We start from the raw sequence: 25,490 nt of genomic DNA, 5'->3' as shown, positions 1-25,490 counted from the left end.
TAAAAAAGATGAGAAAGACATAATTAAATTATTTAAAAAAATGAAAAAATGAGAGCTTGCCACATCATCATTTGATATTGGGGATTCATATAAGAGTATAGATATAGATATTTAAGCTATTTATAGCTAATAAATATACGTGTGCATTTAAGTATCAACATACTTATTAACAACATGGAATTAACGTATTTTGTTTCCCACGAACTCCGTCGTGCGTTTGCTGTCAATTAATTAAGCAAATTGTTCATAATAAACATTTAAGTTACATCTATCTGCAATAAATATACTTGTACATTTAATTATCAAAATATTTTTTAATACTATGAAATTAAAGTATTTTGTTTTCTATGAATTCCACCGTGCGTTTGCTATTAATTAACTAAACAATACATACACTACGCTCACCCCACTTGCTCCCGCTATTGCTCTCTTACCCGCCACGTGTACTAGAAAACTGACGATTTATACTAACAATTTATAGTCTAGAATAGACTAAAATAGAAAATAGAATAGGTAAATATAAGATAGATTGATGCATCAGATTATCTCTCCTCCTAAAACCGAACAATAATTATATGGACATCATTTCCAAACTCTTCTCCTAAAACCGAATAAAAATTATATGGGCATCGTCCCTAAATTACTAGTTTGTGAACGATGTCGATGTGCGCTACGTGGTTAGCGTAGTTTGAAAACACTGCCTATATAATTTTTATTTTCCTAAACCTTCGTATTTCTGGAAACACTGCCTATATAATTTTTATTCTCCTAAACTTCCGTATCTTCAGGAATGATTCCAAATTATTATTCTCATAATATTGAAAGAGTAGCGAAACTTCAATTAAGTTCTAATTTTTTAAAATTACAATTTTTTTATAATAATTATATATTTTTATAATTTAAAATTTATAATGTAATATTTTAAGTTTTAAATATAGGAATAGTAAAATTTATCAAGGCAGAAAAATTCATCAAAACGAGGGATGAGTTGCACTACTCTCCTCATGTTGGGAGAGCAGTAGCAGATGGGCGCGTGGCATCCGCCATACCGCACCCATCGCGGACTAACCCCAAACTAGGTAAATTGGGGCCATTCCCCGTATAACTTTTCTCCATATCTCCGCCGCCGTCCGCTTCCCAACTTGTTTGGGCCTATGATGGCTGATGCAGACCTCGACGAAGCCAAGCTCCAACTCTTCCTCCAATGGCTACAGGTTACCCATCCCTCCCCCTCTTCTTCTTCTTCTCTCTATCTTTACCCTAACACCGTCCATGTCGTATGCAACCTCAGGCCAACGGCGGCGAGCTTCGCGGCTCCACCATCCGCCACTGCGGCCCCAGCAGAGGCTTCGGCGTCTTCTCCACCTCCCTCCCCGCCCACAACAACGGCGATGGTAGGTTTTAGGTTTCTCTCTCTCTCTCTCTCTCTCTCTCTCTCTCTCATGCCAACGCTGTGATGTAAACCCTAAACCCACTATCTGGGTTCTCCCCGCAGGTGTCGTAATGGTGGTGCCGCTCAATCTGGCCATCACCCCCATGAGGGTCCTTCAAGACCCCTTTCTGGGGCCCCGGTGCCGTGCCTTGTTTGAGGAGGGGCACATCGACGATCGCTTCCTCATCATGCTCTTCTTGATGGTGGAGCGCCTCCGCTCGAACTCACTGTGGAAGCCGTAAGAGCATTTCCGTAAGATTATATTGGGTTTGAAGTGTTTTGAGATTGGATTGTTGCTCATTGAACTACTACCTTTTCTGGGTAGTTGAAGAATTTATCCCTCTAGTGCATATTAGTGGGCATATCACATTTCAAGCTATAGTTGCCCAACCTTAAGGCTCTGTTTGGATGGTATATACATTCGATTTACTCAAGAAGCATGCAATATTTGGTAGATGCAGAGTGTGATCAAATGTCTAGAACAGATACCATACTCGCTTCAAGTCATTTTTTCCGGATAAGGTAAATCACACATAGGTGAAATGGACTATCTTACCAAATTGTGGATGCCAAGAACTTTCAAGGAAAAAACATCAAACTCCTATCTGCCGACCACAAAATAAAATCTTTATACAAAATAAGTTATTGTTGAATATCTTATTCCGACGTCTAAGCAGAGCCTTAACGTAATTTAGGAGTTCCAATACTTCCATTGCTCATCCTCACACTATTGTTGGCATTCCACAGTTCCATTATCTGCAATATCAAAATTATTTAGACCTATTATTGGGACATGCTTGTTATCAACTTAACTAGTCGATGGTATTATTATTAGGTCAGTCGTCATTTTACCGGAAGGCACCAGTTGCTCTTGTTTTACTTTAACAGCTTGTGTACCACCTCTTGTGTAGTTTCATCTGCTTGCTACGAGCGACATAAAAACTTGATTTTCAAAACAATTGTATTATCAATTACTGAATATATCTAATCAAGATAGATGAAAAATATGTCATTGGTTAAGAAACTACTGTTGACTGCATAGATTCATACTGTATTAACTTCTATGGTATCCCGCTTACAGTGAAACAATTTCTCCTTCAACAAGATGATATGTCATCGAGTTGAATCTGCGGTCTCAAGATTTGTAAATCTCAAAGAAATATAAAATCATGTGAGAGTGATGTGACACAACAGATATTCTTTCTTCGGTTTTCTTGATGTATCTTCATTTGTTTCTATATTGAGTCAGCATTGAGCTTGCTTTTCCTAAGGGCTGTTTCTGATATCAACGATTAGGGCTGCTTCTGAATTCAATATTTGTATTGAGTCAGCATTGAGCTTGCTTTTCCTAAGGGCTGTTTCTGATATCAACGATTAGGGCTGCTTCTGAATTCAATATTTGTATTGGTTTGCTGATTGTTGCTTCAAATCAAGTTGTCCCCTTGGAATTGGCAGCACAATCTTTACATGAATTGACTTTGTCCTAAATACGAAATAAGGCTGCATATATTCTGAACTTCCTTAATTCCTTACCCACATAAGGAACTGCTAGGTCCTAATTGATATCAAGGTGTGAGTCCTCAATTTTTCATCAAGAACAGGTACAGGAATTGGATTGAACTTCTTGGTGGGTTAGAGTACATTTCTTATTGTTTTGTTTTCTATACCCTTTGGATAAGGCTATTAGAACTTGTCTGTTGGCTATCAACTTATGCTCTTATCTATTTTGATTCTCAACAAACTCGTCTAAAAATAAGATATGAACAATGTCAACAGTCAACATTTTGACTATATGGTCCACTGCCAACTGGGCTTTCTCACCCTTTTCTAGAGGGAAGTTCCACTGGAAACTAGAGGCTGATCAATGGTGATTCTACGGGTGTCATTATGTAAAGTAATGAGAATTTGATCAGTTTAGAGGGCCTATAACTCTGGATTTAGGTAATGTATGATTAAACTAATTGATTTGACTTCGGTTCAACGTGGGTGACCAAATGGGCTAACAAATGCCCTTTGAAGCACACAAGTTCTGAAAAAAGAAGTGATTTAATTTCAATTCTTATGCCTTGAGTCGACATGCTAATTGATGCACAAATCAGAAGACCAAAATAGCTATTCATGGTAAATCACACTCGAACTTGAATCTTGATTATAGTTACCCACTTATGGTGAGTCAAACTTTGTCTCGATCATAGATACCGTTTAAATTCAATGTATCCTCGACATGAACAATCAATTATTAAACTGTTGCTAAGTGTCTTTCTAGTACTTGTTATGGATCATATATTTATTGTTTAATTAGGTACCTGGATATCCTACCAAGCAGCTTTGGAAATCCCCTTTGGTTCACAGAGAATGAACTTAATGAATTAAAAGGGACTACATTGTACCGTGCCACTATGTTACAGGTGAGCCTCTTTTGATGCCTTTTGGTGTGGCAGCTCTTCTGAACTTGTTTTATCTGAAAACCATCTATACTATGGTTGTAGCTTTTCATCTGAAGTATACATTTTTCATACAGAGAAAATCATTGCAAGCATTATACCAAGATAAGGTGAAGGGCCTGGTTGAGGAGCTTTCACATTCTGATGAGTTGCAAAGGTAGGGTTAGCTAGTTAAGTGATTTAATCGTTTAGTATAATTTTTTGATTTTTTTCAGTACATTGGTCCTTTCCATGTACTACTGCTTGCATTCTGTACCTTTATCTTCTCTCTCATTTTTCTTATGTGGTTTTATCAAATAATAACTTATCAGATAATTGCTAATATTACAAGGATGCCCAATCATGGCTTGAGATACCATCCAGCCTGGTTAAATTAACATCTTTTGATTGCTTCACACATATTTGACAACAACCCTCCTGCAAACTTAGAATCAATCGCCCCAATGTGTTGTATTATCCCCAACTGATGACAACCAATAGACCGATGCAGGTCGTAGAAATTATAAAAATTCCGGGATGTAGAGAATTCATCTCACTATTCTTTCTATAGCCAGCATGACCTACTTATTTTTAGCAGATAAATTACTCTCAATGTCAGCATGCATGGTTATTTATGTAGATTGAAGTTTTTAGTCATTCAAAATTTACAATTCATTGTAATGATACACTTTTTAAATAATGTTCTCATTCAAAATAGGTTGTCTATAATTAAGTTCCTTAAGGTTGTCAATAAGACCTAGGTGATCTTTGCAAAGCAAAACTTTCTAAACTAACAAACTCTGGACAACTATGCGATCCTTGCTGTTAGAGAAACTAGTTCTAAGGTGATATCTGCTGTTTTGCTAATAAATCTTTACTGCCAAAAATTGCGAAATAAAGATTTATTTTGAACTTCTAAAGGAACTTTGATTGACCTCTATATCAAAATTTCTCATTTATCTCAGATTAACTCTTTTTTGGCTTTGTAGTCCAATATGCCTCTCTTAACTGAATTTAGTTAGAAGCTTCCAAAATATAGATATCTTCTTGACAATGGGTCATAAGATTTGTTGATGTCTTTTGAAGCCTTCTCGTCCTTGGATGTGCTGCTACCTAACCTGTGTTTGGTAGGAAAGTTTTGGATGACCAGTGATGACGATGAATCCCGCCATGGAGAACATCCAGTAATTATTTTTCTTTGGATCCCATTAATCTTTTCTTCTCATGGACCTTGATTAATGAGCTCTGAGCCAATACCCTAAAGGAGCATTTTCTATGGCCTAGGGAATCTTTGACAGGAACCCTAGGGTTTTAAGAAAAAAAACAGAAAGGCAATTTCTTGATATAAAGCCTCAATGTCCGTAAAGTATGGTCGGTTGGAGTTAGAATTTGAATGATTGCATACAGCTTATTACTCATTGGTTTCAACTACAACATCAAGTAGATGGATACAAACCAGTTCAGTAAGGATTAGTCTATAAACTGGGTTTTGAATATATAACCAAGAAAATACTCCAGAAATGCATATATGCCCAAGCAGAATGAGTATATGCACATGCACCATTGAAAATTTTGTTTATATACATAACTGCATTGGTGCGCTACCATAGGCATATTTGTGAAACCCTTTTGCCTCAATAACCCTTTTTTTGGCACAAATACAATTGGCTGGGAATGCACATTAATAAGCAAGGTTTTCAATGGCATGCACACAAATACCATACCAACTTTTTAGGGTTGTTTTTTTTCGATATTTACATGGGGATGCATGCCAAAAACCATTGATAATGAAATTAGATAGCATCCCTAGCCATGTATCATATTATAAATGATTTTGTGTAATGTTCAAGTTTCAAATATGTAGAGCACATATAAACTAGATAAGCATTCCCTGAAACAAACAATTAAGAAATTCCTTTTTACTGAAGCTTGGGTTCCGAACATGGTTACAGGATATCTCTTGTGCTGTAGAGCAACTAATTTAAGTTTCATAAGTTTGAGGGTTTAGGCTTCTCAATGATGATTTGCTAGGCCAATTAGACTACAAAGGTCAGTGAGTTTTGAGTAAATAGGGATTGTACTATAAAATTCTTGGAATTTCGTCTTAAATGAGGACTATTTGGTCTCATAATGCATCATACCATTGCTGTTCCACTTTAAATTTACTGCATGTGTACGTCTCTTGGTTATCGAATATGATATTTACATGGCAAGATCTGAAGTAGAAAGTTTAACTTATGAACCTATAGCTCTATTTCATTGCAGAATATAGATTCTTTGAATTCTTTCTCATCAGATTTATCAATTTATTTCCTTTAAAGTCGTTTTTAATTTTTAAATACTAATATTGGCAAATATTTTTGATACTTTGACAGTACAAGAGAAGTACAATATGAAGACTTCCTATGGTATGTATAATCTATACCAGATTTCTAGTGATAAATCTCTAGTGATAAATCTTCATTTTCTTTCGAATAAGATATCTATTGCATATTCTTAGGTACATGCTATCATATTCTCCTTAAACATAGGAGGTGGAAAACGAATAATCATTACACTATGTTATCATTACAGCTACTTTATTATTCTCTACTAGACTACGACATTTTCATTTCTTAGAAAGATTTTTGTAAGTGATAACAAAAAATTTAGACCGATATGTCAGGATAGGACAGAGCACTCCCCAATCTGTCAGTATTCTACTTCATACAATGTTTTGAACTTGATTATCAACTGCAAATGTTATCAATCTAATTCTTGGTAATTCATGTTTATGAACTGCTACTCAAAGAAACTTATGGTTACCTTTGCTCAGTAAGAGGGGAAAACTGTTTTTTGGTGTTTAATCCCCATTCTGTAAAGCTGCTTTTCTCATTTACTAGGCCTCGATCCATTTTAGTTCCCATGCGCACATTGGCTGTTATAAGTTGGCTGACATAGCTAAAAATTTCATGTTCTATAGCCGTACTTTGAAAAGGTGTGCTTAGGCGCCGAGGACATGCGCCTTAGCAATAGTGAGACGCAGCATTGTTGCTGATCGAAGGCGTGAGGCACGCGTGTCACAATATTTAAGTTTAGAAGGATTTAGGGTTGAAGTTTTCGGGTTGTCAGGTTCTGACTTTTGAGTTTGATTATTATACTTTAAATTGTTAACATATTTAAAGAAATCCTAGAAGTAACCCAAAAAAACCCTAAAAAAAGAAATCAGCCGCTCCTCTCCCTCTCATGTTCTTCCACATCCCATCTCTGTCGAATATTCCAAACAGCAGCGTTAGCAGCACGAAGCGGTGGCAAGCTGCAGCAAAGCAGTGGAATCAAGCAGCGTTAGCAAGCAGGTAGCAGGAACAAGCAACAGCAAGCTGTGGCAAAGCAGTGGAATCAAGCAGCGTTAGCAAGCAGGCAGCAGGAACAAGCAACAGCAGCAAACAATTATTTTTATATTCCAACATGTAAAAAAGGGATACAAATTGATGTTTAGTTCAACCTAATCAAAAAAGTGATAAAAATTGAAGTTTGTTTCAAACTATTCTTTGATCGTTATGTTTCTTATCAAAATTGGATGAGGGAAAATAGTTGTCTTCTATATTTTGAAATGATTGTGAAATTAGTAAGTCCACTTAGGAGAGGGGCTATTCAACTATGTGATAAAGTTTAGGGGATATAATTGCCAAAATTGATATTCTATTATATATATAAAGTTAAAAGAGCCCATTTGAAATTAGTGAATAGTTGTGGGGGTTTACCCTTTGTAAATTGGTTAGATGTATTGCTATAAGGGAGAAAGAGAAAAGAATAATTGCATGAATCTGGTGTATAAATTTATCTTACATATTACATGCAGTATTTGATGATTAACATTCAAAAGGAAAAATATGATAGAACTAACGTGATATGCAATATATAAAAAAATAACTTATAGAAATTATTTGATATAATTATTTGTTATGCATAAGTAGCTTTACAAATCTAACTTTAGAGCCCGTCTATGGAGCATCAAGCACACCAAAAGCTTTAGGAGGATTTATTCTCACCATTTGAGCGGGAAAAAGAGAAAAAAAAAATGAATGAACTGGATGTATAAATGTCTTATAACTTGCACATAATATTTAATAATTAGTATTTCAAAAGTAAAATATGATATGATATGTGATATACAATATTTAAATAACTTCATTTTACTACAAATTTTTTTTTTATATATTTTGGAGTTGGTTATGGTGCACCGGGCGCATCGAAAATTGATCGGACATGTGTCCTCTTCTCATGCGTTCGCATCTTATTGAAATAGTAGGGAAAGGAGGAGGTGGGAGAGGCGTACATGTCGAGCAACACACCTCTCTCATGGACTTTAATGTAGATATATATGTAGATGCTCATATTACCAATTACATGAAAACTTTTGCTACAAAAAACATCACCCTAATATGCTGTGTTGCATCTCCACCATTTGGATGTGACAGAGGGCATAAGTGGAATACCCATTTCAGCACCTGATTGCTAAGGATTCTTGTACCATACTGGAGCTGCTTGGGAAAGTACTTAAAAGAGAGGATGGAAAGTATTTTGAAATTATTGAAGCAAGACATGCTAGCCTTGCATACCAAAGGGACTACATATCAAACCCCAAATAATTGGAAAGAAAGGCTTTGTTGCTGTTGTTTGTTCATAGTTTTGTTGTCTTCTACATTCATATTGTTGTTTTGCATAGAACCTTTTAATCATCGTAAATTTGGATTTTAACTTGTTTATTATTTATTAATTACGATCAGTTTTCTTTGAAGTATTATAAACGTTGATTGGAAGGACTGCCGCTTTTCATCCTCATGACAGGGCAAACTCTATATTTTGGACTCGAGCTTTGAACATACCATTTCCTCATTCTTATGTATTTCCTGGGTCAATAGAAGAGCAAGACAAGGAAAGTTCTTTCTTGGGTGGTGACTACGGTGCCTCTGTAACCCAAGTTCCTGGTGAAACGTCCAATTGGAAACAATCTAGAAATAGCGAGGTTGTAATTGCCCGAGCACTTTCTTCTTTTTTCCTTTGTTTTTTTTTTTTTTGGGAAATCATTCTTCATCATTCTTATTTTGGGATAAACATTAATTGTGATGCTGTGGGAACTAGTTGAACCTGGCTGTGACACATTTGAGATCCTAGTCTATATTGGATAGTGTACCAGGTAATAGTACCTGGAACTAAGTATCCTACTCCCACTCCAGTGTCTTGTAAATTTTCCCCTGTATATTCACTGCAATTTTATATCATTCAGCTGCTAGTTTGGAATTCAATCTAATAGTTAATTGTCTAATTTTTAGGATCAGATTGAAATAGTATCAGTTGTGTTAGACTTGAATTTATTTGGTGAATTAGTGGGATCTGTTGCCACCCCTAACTTGGAATATCTGGATGCCGTGATGTTTTGTGCTTTCTTATGAATAAACTGATTATTGTTGAATATGTGTTAGGATGCTGGCATTCTGTTGGAGAACAACAGTGGTGATGAAACTTCCAAATCAGTTAATAGAGATCCTCTTTGGGTTGAGGGTCTTGTCCCAGGAATTGATTTTTGTAACCATGGTATGTTTTCTATTCCATTTATTTACATTTTGCAGTTCTATTTTGTTCAGACACCATTTCTAAAAAAAAAGGTTTCAAAATGTGAATATTTACTGCATAAATATGAAAATAATCTTATATGAATGCTAAATGAACACTCAGCTCTTGATCAACTTAGGATGTGGAATGTGGTAAAGACAACTTTCCTTGAAACCTCCTGACTTTCAGGATTGCAAGTGGAATGATGTTGGATCTTTGTTGATCTTGCAAAAGAGCACTTTACATCAAATTGCTATTTCTTTTGTCATGCTGGAATATGGAGATTTGGCATTTGTACGAATTTAGCATATTTTTTGGATAATCAACACTTCGAGCAAGATTTCATTCACATATTGCAATTGTTTGATGGACCAGTTTATTGTATAATGGATCTATAATGGATCTTGTCACGCTCCGGATTACAGTGGAAGTTCGGGTTACGTCAACAGATCCGCTGCATGTACAAGGATATACTGTACACATATAAAGCGTCAACAAAACTTGTCCAAAGAGGTTTACTAAAATCCAACAATAACAGGTATTAGAATAGAATAAAAACTATGTACTATAGCAACATTGTAAATATACAATCATCACTACACCGATCCTCAAAATGATACAACATCTCTGGCCACTCCAAACCTCAAAACATTGTATAGGCTGCTATATACACTGATTGGTGGTCTAGCTACACACATAAGAAGGGTAGGTGATACTAGCTATCCGCGATCCCCTTACCTTGATCAGTTGCTGGTGTTGAAGGCTCTGAAAAAATAATAATATAGAGGTATGAGAATTATAGCCGGTATTTTTTAGTAGGTAAAGTCGACAACGCCGACGGTCTATACAACTAGGTTTGTAAGAGGCAGAATTAGTAAATAACTCAGCAATATGAATGAACAGCTAACAATATGAATAACGGCTGAAAATAACTATTGCTTTCTTGCTTCTACAATGTGATTGAAAACTGTAAATTCTGTATCTCATGCATCAACTAGATACCAAAGTTTAAAGTGCCGTGGCACGGGAGCGTGCCGTTACGTCCCTGCACGGTATGGCACAGGCACGCTTGCGTGCCGACACGTGGCACGCTTGTGTGCCGATAGATACGCATGACTTCCTATTGGCACGTTTTGGTACGGACTTATTTCAGTTTTTTTGGTTCCAATAAACTCTTACAATGCAAGGTTTAAAGTACCGCCCCATGTCACCAAGAAGGTGACACAGTATCGGGGGGTGGGTGGGGGTTCGGACCCCTCCGTACCGCGGCACGGTGCCGCAGCACCGTGCCGCACGAGACAGAGCAGCACGGCGCAGTGTGCCATGGCACTGTGCCGTGTCGGCACTATGCTAATTTATTTTTTTACTTTTTTGCTTCCTTTTTTTTGTTTTTATTTTTTTCCTTTTGTTTTGTTCTTTGGGGTATTCAAAGCATTCTGGATACCCCACACTCCCTCAAAGACATTGCAAATAAAAAATTTACTTATTAAGTCAAAAAAATTATAATTTAATTTTTTTTTTTTTATCAATATCCGGACTGTCCGAGCCCTCCGCTTCCACTACAGACATCTATTTTTTCTTCACAAATTATTTTATCAAAATTTGCCACACCGCAAAATTTTTGGCAAATTAAGGGAACAAAATCGAACTCAATAAACAAATTTTGAGCACGGTCAAACATAAAATTTTATTTTTGCGCCGGAAGATTGAAAATACTGATAAAATTAAAAGGAAAATTTAATCAATTGATACTTAAATTTATTTAATTTATTTGTCATATAATTTATTGCCTAATTTTTTTGATAGATCTACTAATTTTTTTGAAAAAATTCATTAAATTTATTTTTCAAATACTTTTTAAAATAAAATTTTTAAATAATTTTAAAATTATTTTTTTGTATTTTATAAAAGAAAGATTGTAATATGGTCAAAAGAAAAAAAGAAAAAGAAAGATGTAATTGCATTTTAAAAATTCTAACATGTAAAAATTTCTGTTCTGCATTAGATATAATTATACTTTACATATAAAAAATCTTACAAGTATGTTAATTGATGAGCATAGTAAGCTATACATAGTAAATATTTATAATTATTTGACTAAATCTTTCAAAATATTATTATAAGAGCTTATTAGAACAAAAAAAACTGATATAAGTATTGCTGGTATTGTGAGAAAGTCATATATTCCTATTATATCTTATTGTATTGTCAGAGATAATTTGCATATGCAACTAGATCGTGGATATAATGGACAGTAGTCATCTGTGGCATATAGACTGAAACATCATAAGGATATGGATTGTATGGAATAGAAGAACCATAATGTGCATATGCATATGTATCAGTGGATGTAGATTTGCCGTATAAGCTTTCACTATGTAATGGGATGGATTGGTATTCACGTTGAGTGCCATAAATTGATGCATCATAATCAAATATCCCTCCATATAAGCCATGTCGATATGAGGGATGCGATGATATTGAAGTATTATCAAACTGTGTGTGCAAAGTATCATCTCTTCGTGGATGTCTAGTTGATATTGCCTTCAAACTTTCTCTCATCTCTCCATAATTTTGTTGTGAGGACCTCTTTATCTTTTCTACGGTTATATGCCACTCCGGATGTTTGATGTGGTTGAGACCCATGATCAACATCTTGAGTGGCATGTGTGAAGTTTTGCTTTTCAGTAAATATAAGACCACCCCTACTCTCCTGTTGTGTTGGTGGAATGAAGTCGTCACCATCTTCATTGCTATCAGTGGTATCATCATCATCACTACATTCATCTTTAGACTGTGGTAATCCAGAATCTGCTTGTGTCAATGTATCACTATCATCATCTTGTGGGTGCATCAGCTGCATTTAATGGATCCATCGAGTTCATACTTTTTTTACTTTTACCACTTCGGACTGTCGTTGAATGCCTCTTTGCGGTATAAGACGTTTTCTCCTTTTCCGATTGACTCTGAGTATGACGTGGACGACCATATCCAAATCCTTGCATAAGACGCTCAAATTCTGCATCAGAGTCATGTGCAGGACTTTGGAATTCTTCGTCCAAAGCTGTTTGTTCTTGCACATTACCTTGAGACCTTCCTATGTTCTTGTCAGTCCATCTTTCAACATGACTAATTCCTGTTTTATCAGCAATTATTCTGAATGGTTGTGGTGGATCTCCAGGATCATTGAGTAATGTGTCCTCTTGATTGTCTTTATCTTGTAGCCAATCAAGTATGGGGTATAATTTATCATTGATAAAGCTTGTATCCAAGGGATCATAAGTTTTTAATTCCTTTTTCTTATCATACTCCTCTTGCATGCATCTTAAACGGAGCCTCATATTATAGTGGACATAAACTAGCTTCTCTAATCGAGCGTACGCTAATCGGTTACACACTTTGGTATGTATCAGTGCGAACGTGCTCCAGTTGCGTTCACATCCACTAGACGTTGTCGTTTGAGAGAAGACAGGCACAACAATCTTTTTTAAATGCTTTGCTGATCCACTATATTGTAGCCACCACTCAGCTGTACAATTAAAAGTTAAAAATATATCAAATAAGATTTATCGTCAGCTGTAAACTGTCTAAATTATGGAGTTACTTACTGGGATCGGTATTGTGTCTTCCATTAATTGCACCCGCTTCACCAAAAGTTTTAGAGGATTCACGAAATTTTTTTTCTTTATTATGATAGTATAATAATTAGCAATCAACATATTAACATCTAGCAAATTAATAATACATTGAAAAAAATATTATACCTCACTTATGGCAAGAGCAGCATGTGTTGGATCCCTCTCCAATCTATTAATAACGTTTTGTAATGCCTTCAACAGTTCATCATCAAATCCAAGATTATAATGATGATGGCACGACGGATTAAAATAATAACCTATCATTAAGAAAGAAATCAGTCCATTAACAATATAAGACTACCAATGAACAATCAGTAATAAATAGTTTTGTTATAATTTATCTAACTTACCTGCTAAGTGTAGATCCCGGCTCATCTGGACATTCCAACGTCTGTCAATGATTTTTAGATAAGGTTGACACCGCAGTGGATTATTTTTTTTAATATTATCTTTAGCCTCAGTTTATAATATGCATGTCCCATTTGAGGTATTTTTTTTCTGATCCACTAAACAAGGACTATATATAGCGGCTCCACAATATCAACAATCTCTTTCATATAATCCCAAAATTTGGTAGACAGAATTATTTGCTCAATCGATTTTCCATCAGCCGTGGAAGCATAACGAGATGTTTGCCATTCATCTGATGCAAACATGGACTTTAATCTATTTTTATTTTGAAGGATATTGTTTAGAGCAATAAAATTTGTGGCAAATCGTGTGATACCAGGATGTACGAGTTCTCGTCCTGTGAATTTCATCATTAAAGCATGGGCCCAAAGATGATTATACAAATACTTAGATAAACGTTGTGCAGTATCTACAGTTTTTTTCACCCGATTTATCTCACCAAAGTCAAACATCATTAGGTTGATGCAATGCGCTGCACAAGGAGTCCAAAATAAATGTGGATGCCTTTGCATTAATAGTTTGCCAGCTTTCTTAAAGTTTGCATCATTGTCCGATACAATTTGTACTACACGTCTCACCAACCTCACGTAACACTTGTTCCAATAATGCATATATATAGTCAACATCTTCAAATCGACCGGTTGCATCGATTGATTTGTGAAAGATCATCTTGCTATTACAATATTTTAAAAATTTTATAATGCTCATTTTTGTTGGTCCTGTCCAACTATCACACATCAAAGTCACACCATACATCTCCCACTGTTGTTTTAAATTTTTTACCCATACATGAATATCATTGACCTCGGAGTCAAGGTATTTTCCAGAGATCTCATACGGCTTTGGGGGTCCAACTCCTAGACCATCTTTTTGTATGATAGCAATCATTGATCTGTAATATGGAGTCCTTGCTGCATGGGAAGGAATATGACTAAAGTGAAAAAACTTTGCTATTGCTCTACCAATTCTACATTTTTTATCTTTTTTTAGCATTGTATCTATGCGCTGCTGTTGAGCATCTGAGTCGGGAAATGCCATTGGGTTTATATCTATAATATTTGGATGTCTTCCACTTTTTTCTTTTGGTCATTTTTTAAATCTGTTGAACATGCGGCTAACAGAACCACTTCGAGCTAAACTAGATGGTGCAGACCCAGACCCTCAGACCCAGATCCAGACCCACCACCGGCACCAAACTGAGAGGGTCCAAATTGTGCTCTATGCCGTTGGACTTCATCTTGCTGCTATCTTTCTTGTACAGATGCTTCCATGGCAGCTCTATTATCAGCATCTAATTCATCACCTATACTTTCATATGGGTCAATAGGGGGATATTCTGCCGCTCGTTTATCTAATTCATCTCGATCATCCCTTGCTTTATTTTTTGCTATTTTTGAAAATTCTAACTCAATTTTCATTGCATGTCTTATTTTCTGAGAGACTTGAGGGCAATTCGCTACTTCAGAAAAACCCCCAGCAATATGTTTCTTTAGGCGAGTGACACCTCCGCCCATTCCGACCATATTACAATAATTGCACTTCCAATGAAATCTATTTCCATCAATCATTTGTCCATGTTGCTAACCATAATTTTCTGTTCTTCTAGGTGGCATTATGATTTATAATTATTGACATACAGACATAAAATAATATCTATTCCAGGAAAATAAGGAAAAGAATGACATGATGAAAAAAGTATCCTATCTACCAACTTTGAAAGTTCTTTTATTTTTATTTTTTGATAAATTTCAAAAAATTATAACAAATAAAATTGTAGAAAATTTTATTTATTCTAAAGACTTTTGAAGATCTATATATTGATTCGATTAGGAAGCATATAATGACTAGAACAACCCAAATAGGACTACAATTGCATTCATAATTTTTTTTATTTTTTTATTTTTTTAAAAATATTGTGTAAAATACAAAGTTAGAGTAATAGTTTTCTAAAAATGATAATTTTTAAAAATTATTTTAAATTTATTTATATTATTTTTTAAAAATTATTGCAGGTTATAATTTTCAAAATACAAAGACATCTTTTTTTTGCTATTTCTTTTGATCGTATTACTGTCTACAAATTTTAAGATACAAATAATTTTTAAAATTATTTTAAAAATTATTTTTATAATTATTTTAAAATAATTTTTTATTAATTTTTTTTGAAAAATTGTTAGATCATCAGAAGAAATAGCAATAAATTAAATAAACTTAAATATAAATTGATTTAATTTAGCTTTTGATTTTATCAATATTTTATATCTTCTAATGCAAAAAAAAAATGATTGATGTATCTTAAAATTTGTTTACCCTGATTCGCCGAACGATTCGCGGTGCGAGAAATTTTGATCAAATAATTTGCGAAAAAAAAGTGGATGCCTGTGGTGGATCAGATATGTCAATTAAAAATTAGCCCCTATATTTATAAATAAAAAAATTAAATTATAATTTCTTTGACTTACGTAACAAGCAAATATGCGATATGAAATGTCTTTGCCTCCTTTTCAAACGACTCATTTTCAAGCAACGAAAAAAAGATGACAAATAATTTTAGGAAGATATGTAAGAACTAAAACGAAAAAAAAGAAAGAGAGGAGAAGATAGCTAAGCACCGGAGAAAGAAAGAAAGATGGAAGAAAAAATAAGAAGGAAAGATGGGGCGCGGGGGTCGGGGGGGATTTGCATGAAGTTATAGGTGAGATCAATGGCTTTCGGGTTACCCAAAGGCCAAACCAAAAAAAAAAAAAACAAAATTCCAAAGAAAAAGGCATCCAAGTCAAAAAAGCAAAAGATATGGTGCAAAAAGACAAAAAAAAACTTCTGTGAGAGGGATCCAAAGAGCACAAAGCAAAAGAAAAAAAAAAGCAAGAGCAAAAAAAAAAGTAAAAAACCCATCAGCTAGCGGCAAGGCACAGTGCCACGACACGAGGGTGTGTGCTGCTTTATCTCGTTCTGCACGGGCCCTCGTGCCGCGACATGGAGGGTGGGGGGGTCGAGACCCCCCCTGTATCGTGGGGGCACGGTACGGCACGCCCCGATGCCGTACGGCACGGGCGACACTTCAAACCTTGCTAGATACTGAATAAAATAATACAATAATACCCAACCATAGTTTCCGATTCAACAATCAGGTCTAGTCCACGCCGCCTCGTGTCTAGCACCCACCTATAGTGGTCCGTTACCACGCATGCTACTGTCTCGCTCATGCTATAATAATACCTCGTAGCCTAACCTCTAGAGTGGCACTCGTGAGGCGCTACTCCAACCGAGTATAGTATTATTGTCAAGCTCAAAATACCATGCAGGCTCTAGTCAAATGTGATGACCAAACAGATCCCGATAATAGTGCTAGTGTCCCAAGTATAGTCAAAGTCTCACACTATCCACCGTTGTCTACTGGCCCCCAGGGCAATATCACATATACTAACAGTGGAAAATATGCATGTCTCAATCTACTCTATAAGTAGGTGTCAAAATACCTCTAACATCTCAACCTTGTCAACAGTTCATCTCATAAACTAAACAATATAATATGGATATAAGAGTTAGTTCGCCAATTTTGGCGACACAGAACCCACCTATGTTGCAAATCCAAGGAATAGAACGATCGTCGGAATAGCGAGGTGATCCGCTGCTGCTCTCCTAGTTTGTATGGCAGTCACAACACCCCAGAGTGGCTTGAAAAGTTTCTCGTTGAAAATCATGCAAAATCAGCTCCTAAAATGCATTGAAATTGATTTCCAACTCAGTTTCTACAAAAATCTATCAAAACCTCATTCTCTAAAGTATGCTATCAAGAATGCATCAAAAGAGTCCAAAGGAAAAAATAATAATATTTTAATACTAAGCCCGATGTCGAAATGCCAAAAAATCTCGCGCACACGCGCTCGGTTTTCTCGTTGTTAAGAAAACCCGAGCTTTCCTCTCTTAACTGTACTCTCCCTTCTCTAAAGGTTGAGGGAAGGGATAAGCATGGATAAATGTCTTGGTGGCTGGTGCACACCTGGAACCCACTAACTATTGTACAAAATGCCAATAGGTCCCTCACATTCAAGTATTCTAACTTTAGTCCAATTATCACATCCTCCCCTTCTTTAAAAAAGTAGACTTTTGGATTTGTATAGATCTAGAATAGTTTAGACGTGAGAAAATTTTCTTTCCTACCTACTTGATGGTATTAGATTGAGTTATAGTTAAGTTTCGTGGACGAAATTTTTTTTAAGGGCGGTGGAATGTAGTATACCGCATTTTTAGTATATAAGCAAGTGTAAATAAAATTAGTGTAAGATACTATTTTTATTGGATTTATAGAAGTAAAAGATGATTTTGAAATGATTTATGGTAGTATTAAAATGAAATCAGGAGATTTGAAATTCTTTATAAGGATCAGGCCTTATATTTTAGCTAAAAGTTTAAAACTTATGAAACTTTGAAAAATTGTCTATACTAATTTTCTGAGACCAGATTTAAAATATCGTATCACTAGAAAATCCAAGCAGTGAAAATGGAGTCTAACAGCAGTCTGGTAAAGATTCTAGTCGGCAGAGCTTTCGGTGACCGCAAATAGTTTGAAACTAAAAAGTTAAGATAAATTACTACTGATTAATTTTAATTGAGTCTGCCTGTCAAATTTGAGTATAAACCGACATGCAGAAGGGCGCCAATTGGACGTATCATATCAGAATTGGACTAAAGTTAGAATACTTAAATTGTTGGGGACCTTTTAGCATTTTGTTATATTAGTTACTGGATTTCCACTAAGCAATAGGTGGACTTCTCCATAGTTATTCTCTCCACCTAAGGTTTTTAGAGTGAGGAAGAGAGAACAAAAAAAAGGGTTTGGAGGGTTTTGGACGATCCGATAAGCCGATCGAGCGTGCGCGCATATGATTTTTTTGCTGTTTCATCATGGGGGTTAGTATTATAATTCTATTATTTTCTCATGTGGACTCTTTTGATGGATTCTTGATGGCATGCTATAAAGGAGGTTTTCATGGATTTTTGTAGACATTGAAAAATTGAAATCGAATTCTATCCGTTTTAGGAGCCGAAATTGCGTGATTTTCAATGAGAAGTTTTTTTCGACCATTTTGGAGTGTGGTGGTTGCCATGTGACCAGGGAGAGCAGCAGCGAGCACCTCGGCATTCCGACGATCATTTCTATCCTTAATTTCGCATTCGAGGTGGGTTCTGTGTCGCCAAAAGCGGGGCACTTCTTGCTATATCTATTTGTTATGTATAGGTATATGTATATGATTATATATTGATGTTGAGATGTGATAGCATGGAATTGGAGCAGAGAAATAGATTTTATGGTGAAAACTCGTAAGTAGTAATCTATGCTAGATTTCTTGGATAATAGGTTGAATTACCTTATTGCGTAGAATTTCTACTATTGATATATGTTGCATAGATTAGGTAAGACTGGGAGGGGCCATTGGATATTGTGAGTATTGATTGTGGGGGATATTTGATAGTGTGATCGTGGGATTGGTAATCGGTGACAATAGTAGGAAGATATGCATTAGACTAGAGTATATGGATCTTATGTTATGATACTTTAATAGTATGGCATATGGATGAATTTCGATGTTTCGCAATAGGGGGAAACTATGTGGGGTGTTCATTACTTCGGCTATGTGATAGTTATAGTAACTGGTTTCATATTATTGTGCATGCTAATGTGTGGATTTATATCATTATGCATATTAGTAAGTGGATATGTGGGATTTATCTTATTGTACATATTAATATATGGGCACATGAGTTGGACATTATTGTACATGTTAGTATGTCGAGTTGTGGATTTTATATTATTGTGCATGTGTCATGTGATTGTGGGAGTATAGTTATATTGTGGTGAAATGTGTATATGTCATGGGACAAGATTATAATATCAGCGGTAGTGAGATAGTGTGTTGTGCCTGCGACACTGTGATAGTATGTGGTAATCTAGCCTACAAAGCCATATTGAGCTTAACAGTTGTTGTACTACTACTCGTTGGGCTCCCGCCCCTCGAGTGCCCCTTCAGAGATGTGTTGATTGGCATGGGCTAGATAGACAAATAGATAGTAGCCTGCGTGGTAGTGGAGTACTATAGATGGCGGCTAGACATGAGGTGGCGCAGATTTGACCGGACTTCTAAGTCGATCAAAGTTATAGGATATATTTATGATTGGGTTATATGGTATGCTTATTATGGTTATGGCTAAATTTCAGAAAATCCCCCTGTAATAACCCGCTTTTTCACTTTTCCCCCCTGACATTTAAAAACCTACACTTTGCCCCCTTGTAAAATGAAAAATGTGCACTTCACCCCCTACCGTTAGGGTTCCGTTATAAAATATTTTTTTATGCCGAAAATACCCCTCCGCCCTCTTCCTTGTTGCTTCGCCTCCCTCCGGCTCGCCGCCTCGCCGCCTCGCCGTCCTCCACTCCCTCGCCCTCGCCCACATCCTCTTCGCCCTCCTCCGCCGCCTCGCCTTCGCCCTCGTTGCCCTTGCCTACCTCTCCATTAACACCCACCTCGATTTCCTCCCTATTATCGTCGAAATCGAGGGGCGGCGAGGGTGCAGGAGGAGAAAGGGAGTAGGTGGAGAAGGAAATGAAGAGAAATCGCGGCAGATTGAGGTGGGAATCGCAGCCGATCGAAGGGACAGTTGAGGAAGATGAGGAAGAAAACGAAAATGGCGAGGGGCAAAATGATCATTTTACACACCGTAACCCCCCTGTGAACATTTTTCATTTTACAAGGGGGCAAAGTGTAGGTTTTTAAATGTCAGGGGGGGAAAGTGAAAAAGCGGGTTATTACAGGGGAGTTTTTTGTAATTTAGCCTATGGTTATTTTAATTGATGCATGAGAACTATTCATTGATACATCTTGATTCACATAGAGACAGATTACTTTTACTGTTTTTGCTGATCCTGTTAGGAGCGTGATAGTAAATTATCTTTCCATTCATATTATGTTCTGTTACTCATTCAGTTATAGCTTTAGTTGATGCATGAGATAGTCTTTTTTGTTTTTCAGTATCTTCAGTAGATGCAAGATTGGCATAGATAAGATGTCACTCATGAGAGAGTTGGTTTTAGTTTTGAGATATGGGTTTAGAGGCATGATAGCAGTTTGGGTCTACAGTTTAGTATTTCAGTTCTTTTACTATTCCTGTCTCTAGTAGACGGAATAGGAAGGCCATGGTAGTTATCAACCATACCCACTGAGAACTACTGTTTTATAGTTCTCACATCCTCTTGAGGTACTTTCCAGGATCTTCACAGCCAGTGGTTGATCGAGATAAGGGGATCGCGTCGTAGTTAGCATCTCCTACCAGTGTACATAAGTTGTAGAGGAGTACCAGCTAGGGAGCTTTTGGATAATTACTGTACATCAGGATTGACGAGGCTAGTGCCTTTTACTTCTATAATTATGTTTTTGAGGAGTTTGTGATTGTTGATTGTATGTGTAGTTGTTTAGCTCAGTTTTATATATATCATTATGATACTTGATTTTGTTTAGTTGTGGACTCTAAAAATTGTTAGTTGTGGACTCTAAGATTGCTTTGCTACTATTTTTGCTGGACGCTTGGGTTTTCTTAACAACGAGCGAACCGAGTGCACGGTCAGTTTGCTCGTTGTTAAGAAAACCCAAGCTTTCCTCTCTTGACTGTACTCCCTCTCTCTCTTTCTCTCTCTAAAGCTTCAAGTGAAGGGATAAGCACACCTGAAACCCACTAAGTATTGTACAAAATGCCAATAGGTCCCTCACGTTAAAGTATGCTAACTTTAGTCCAACACAATCTAAATCTTCAGTTTTAGAGTCCCTTTGCGCGTCCATTTTGCCCCTAAGCATCTCCAATTCAGTCAAGCACCATTAAAAAAAGCTGACTAACAATCCATACTACAACCTTGCTATTTGCTAAAGTCCAGTATATCACAGATCTGTCCATCATAAATGTGATTCCAGCTATTAAGTGTCCTTTATCAAAATAATCTTGCAATTAGTCCACATAGTTAATACTCGTTTATTCTCCGATTGTTTGCTGATGCTGAAACAAATGCACATTTGGAATTGTTTGATTTCTTTCTTGGTGCCTTTGTTAAAGATGTGCCTTTAAGGTTACCAAATAGTCTAATACTATACAAAATTTAAATTTGCATTTGTTAGTAGCGTAAACGATGTCTTTGTTGTGACATCATAAAATGTCTTTTTAGGTGTTTTAAGTTTCCTTTCTTCTCCCTTTTTTGAAATGGTATTCCACAGGTAGGTCCTTTCTTCTCCCTGTTTGAAATGGTATTCCACAGGTAGGTCTAGGGTTGTGCAAAGAAATCGCCAAACCAAGCCAACCCAATGATTTTCAGGTCAGTTTCTTTTGAAGAATCTGGTTTTATTTGGGCTAAGTTAGTATAAAACCTAACTATTTCGATTTGGTTGTAGATTATGAGCAGGCAATCCATTTCTAAGCAAAACCAAGTTTACACATAATATGAAATAGTAGTATACTCAGTGATTTTAAGTTGACAAGCAGAAGATACACTGCATTATATTTCAATCCCGGGTCAATTGGGATAAGACCAGATTGCTTCACCACTGGGTTGTCTGTGTGCTGGTGACTATTTCAGAAAGCATTATCTTTAACGGTAAGTTACAGACCAGCTAAAGTAAACCGAACAAAACTAAAGCTATTTTTTAATTGTGGTTCTACTAAGGTTCTTCCAAGAAGCAGTTTAGTTTTGGTTTAGAGTTCCTGAATAGCTTCTTTTTTTTTTTTTTCAGTTCGATCTTCTGTAATCGACCGAATTGAAATTTGAACACCCCTTGCTAGGTCATTCTCTTCTTTTTTATTCATGATAAATGAAATTTTGCTCAATGTATGAATGAGCTGAATTAGCAAACTTAGCAGCTATTTTTCATCGTAGCTCTCATCTGTTAGTATGTTTTTTATGCTTGTTCAAATGTGAAATATATGTATAGCTGTTTTCCCCATGTTAAGCTTTATTTACCTTGTCCCTGTTAAGCTAGAGATATGCCGGTGATGACATTTCATTCTCTTCTCAAAACTTGGCAACTATTACTGTTGATTTCTTGGCAAGTATTTATTATGTAGTTTCTCTAGTTGAATTTTTTCCAAAATCATCAAATGGGTGGTCGGGATTATTCATGGTAACAGAGATCAGTTTCCAACTATTTCTGTTGCAAAGATCGAATTGATTGGATTTGTATATTTTATATTGTTAGTTTATTGAGCTGTACCGCTGTAGTAGTTTTTTCACTCGGCTATACAGCTGCAGTAGTATTTTTACTCAGCTAGATGGTGAATTCCAGGTTTTAAAGGTGCAGCAACATGGGAGGTTGATCCAACAGGTGCCATAACTGGAGTTCCGGCTTCAATGTACCTTGTTCTTGGTAGGTCTTTTGATCTATTCTATTGCTTGACATTTCTAATAAGAAGTTTTAAGTTTTTTTGTGTTGTTAGAAGCATACTTTATGCTATTTCATTGTAAAGTTTAATGTGTTAATACCTCATGTTCTCCTGTTTGATGAGTGCTCCAGAAACATTCTACGCAATTTCATTGTAAAATTATTGTGTTAATGTTTGATGATTGCTCCAGAAACATTCTTGCTGAAGAAAGAATAAAAGAAGTCATAAGTAACAGACAAGTAAAATAAAAAAAAAAATCAAAGGGAGCTAAAGAGAAAGCTCATGTTCACTATTTCTGTCATTTGCATATGCTGGAAAAGATGCTTGCAATATAGTAGCTGAAGTTTTATTTTCACCTTCTCTAAATTCTGCAGCTCCATGTGCTTTCTAAGTCTCTTTCTAGATGCTTTATTGCTATAAATCCTTGAAAATATTACTTACCCTTATTTTAACAGAACTTTCGCTCTTCAAACCTCCTTCCTAAGGCGGCCTTAAAAATTGAAATAGGATTTTCATTTGTGGTATTTCAGTCATATGTAGAAATTCTGAAGCTTCGGTAAACTTACTGTAGCACAATATTTCTAGCGAACATCAGAGTTTACTATCTGATCAAAATCTGGCCATGGCTGATAGGATGTTAGGCATATTCATAGCTTCAGTGTCTGAATCTGTAAAAGCTCATGTAGAGTACATTCATAAGATGCATATTGGATACGCCTTCCCATACTACAATTGGTTGTGCATGTGTGATGACTTGAATAGAATATAGGAATCATGCCAGTTGAATATCAGTTGTAGATTTTTTCCCCCCTGAACTAATGATTTTTGTGGATTGTGGAAATATAGGGGAAGATGCCCCCAAATTGAAAAAACTCTATTGACAATTTTTACTTGATTTTGTTTCAATCTAGCCAAAATCAACATGTTAAAAGCTATCAAGTTTAATTGCGAAACAGCCAATTAATTAAAAAATACTCACAACATTAAGAAAAATAAATACAAAGGAAAACATGTTCATGAGGTTACTGATAGCTTATTGTGCCTGAGTTTCATTTATTCGTCTAGTTTGTGTCAATCACAAAGGCAGGATCTAGATCAGAACAAGAGGATGGAAACCAGAAAACAAGTGACAATTGGAGAGGATTTGGCAAAAAATAAAAAGAATGATTAAGGTCTTCGCCAACTACTTGACCAACATCAATTGGTACAAGCGTTACCAATTATTATGCCGATGCATGCTAATGTTGGCTGCCAGTTGGAGCCCATGCCCAACCCGTGAAAAATTTTACAATTGTCAGATGAGGGAATATTTGACGGTGCTCTAAACTATTCTTTATTTCCTTCTAAAAGCAAGTCTTTTCAAGTTGAAGGAATGTGGTGATCACTGTAATTAGTTACTTTGAAAGGAATTAAGGGTCAGATTGGCTAGGCTATTAGGAAAAATGGTGTTGAAAAGGCTATTAGGAAGAAGTGCAGTATGAAATTATGGTGCTGTTAAAAAAGCTGTAGAGTGTTTGACTGATTTAGTTATAAAAATATTGTTTGTAGCAAAAAATTGTTTTGCAAAAATTCAAATAAAGTGCTATAGCCCTTGTGTTAAAAAAATTAACTAATTATATATAAAGTGCATGAAAACCCCTTCAACCAAAGCCTATTTTGTACTAGTCCCTTAAAATACTTTTTTTTTGCTCGACACTTTTCCTTAATGCTCTTTTATTTTGATTTGAATTATTTTATCCAATTATATTAAAAATTTTGTTAAATTAATTAACAATTGTATAAAATTTTACTTGGCCAATTTGCATAAAAAATCCACAAGTTTTGAGCTTTTGCAAAACTGGGCTCCCTTTTCCGATTTTGTAGTTTTGTGCTGGATTTTTCGCTATCTGACGAAAATGCTCCTCGTCTCTTTTTGCCTCTCTCGTATTCGCTCAGTTACATATACCTCACTGTACGGCGCCTGGGCAGGCATTAAATGCGCTCTGCGCGTGATTACGCAATCTACCAGTCATCGGAATGCGAACCAAATCGGTCGTGCCATTCGCCAACCCCTGTTTTTTTTGTTCAGTTTTTCAAAGTTAAATATATTTTGAAGCTAAATTTGGAAGAATACGCGACCGGCAATGGGAATAATGGTGCAACGCGAAGAGAAATGGTGCAACAACTCTTCTAATAGTGCAGCTTGCAGCTCGTACCAGTGCAAACTTCGCCGCTCACAGTGCAACACTGTCAGTCAATCTTTTCTCTTACCATGGCAACATCCCACTCCCCTGTTAGTCAATTTTCTTCCTAAACCGTAAGGCAGTCTTCTCACTGGCATCCCGTGTTGCTTACCTGAGGAGGAGAAGTCGTTCATTTGTAAAGAGGTACCACACGGTCAAGCAGGCAGTGCAATTCCAAGCACAGGGCGACGCTATTGTTGGTCAAGGAGGTGAGGGCGACGAAGAGCGCTCCCCGTAAACGCAATCTGCGGCGGCGGGGGACGAAGGCTGTCGTCTTCCTCGTCCATAGTCGCGATAGCGGCGGCGTCCGCGGCGTCGGGCAAAGCTTTTCCTCGTCGTGTTTATTTCG

The 25,490-nt window shown here is 36.2% G+C and overlaps 1 protein-coding gene across 6 annotated transcripts in view; it reads left to right on the top strand.

The window, feature by feature from the left end:
* The window catches only part of LOC109727235, a 55,767-nt gene continuing 31,294 nt past the window's right edge, over positions 1,018 to 25,490 (top strand). The window contains exons 1-9 of one of the 6 annotated variants that reach the window (XR_002220745.1): positions 1,018 to 1,214; positions 1,292 to 1,394; positions 1,496 to 1,670; positions 3,735 to 3,840; positions 3,954 to 4,033; positions 6,231 to 6,263; positions 8,659 to 8,863; positions 9,321 to 9,432; positions 22,823 to 22,903. Coding sequence is in view for 5 of the 6 variants with exons in the window: in XM_020257251.1 (XP_020112840.1) it covers positions 1,155 to 1,214; positions 1,292 to 1,394; positions 1,496 to 1,670; positions 3,735 to 3,840; positions 3,954 to 4,033; positions 6,231 to 6,263; positions 8,659 to 8,863; positions 9,321 to 9,432; positions 22,823 to 22,903 (955 nt within the window). In the remaining variant the exon portion in view is untranslated. The remainder of the gene's footprint in view (positions 1,215 to 1,291; positions 1,395 to 1,495; positions 1,671 to 3,734; positions 3,841 to 3,953; positions 4,034 to 6,230; positions 6,264 to 8,658; positions 8,864 to 9,320; positions 9,433 to 22,822; positions 22,904 to 25,490) is intronic. The other 5 variants (XM_020257251.1, XM_020257254.1, XM_020257253.1 and 2 more) reach the window with 5 other exon arrangements.

This window comes from Ananas comosus, linkage group 22 (assembly GCF_001540865.1).
Source record: "Ananas comosus cultivar F153 linkage group 22, ASM154086v1, whole genome shotgun sequence".
Classification (NCBI taxonomy): domain Eukaryota; kingdom Viridiplantae; phylum Streptophyta; class Magnoliopsida; order Poales; family Bromeliaceae; genus Ananas; species Ananas comosus.
Note: the sequence above shows the minus strand (reverse complement) of the source record. Positions and strands in the feature narration are given on the sequence as shown.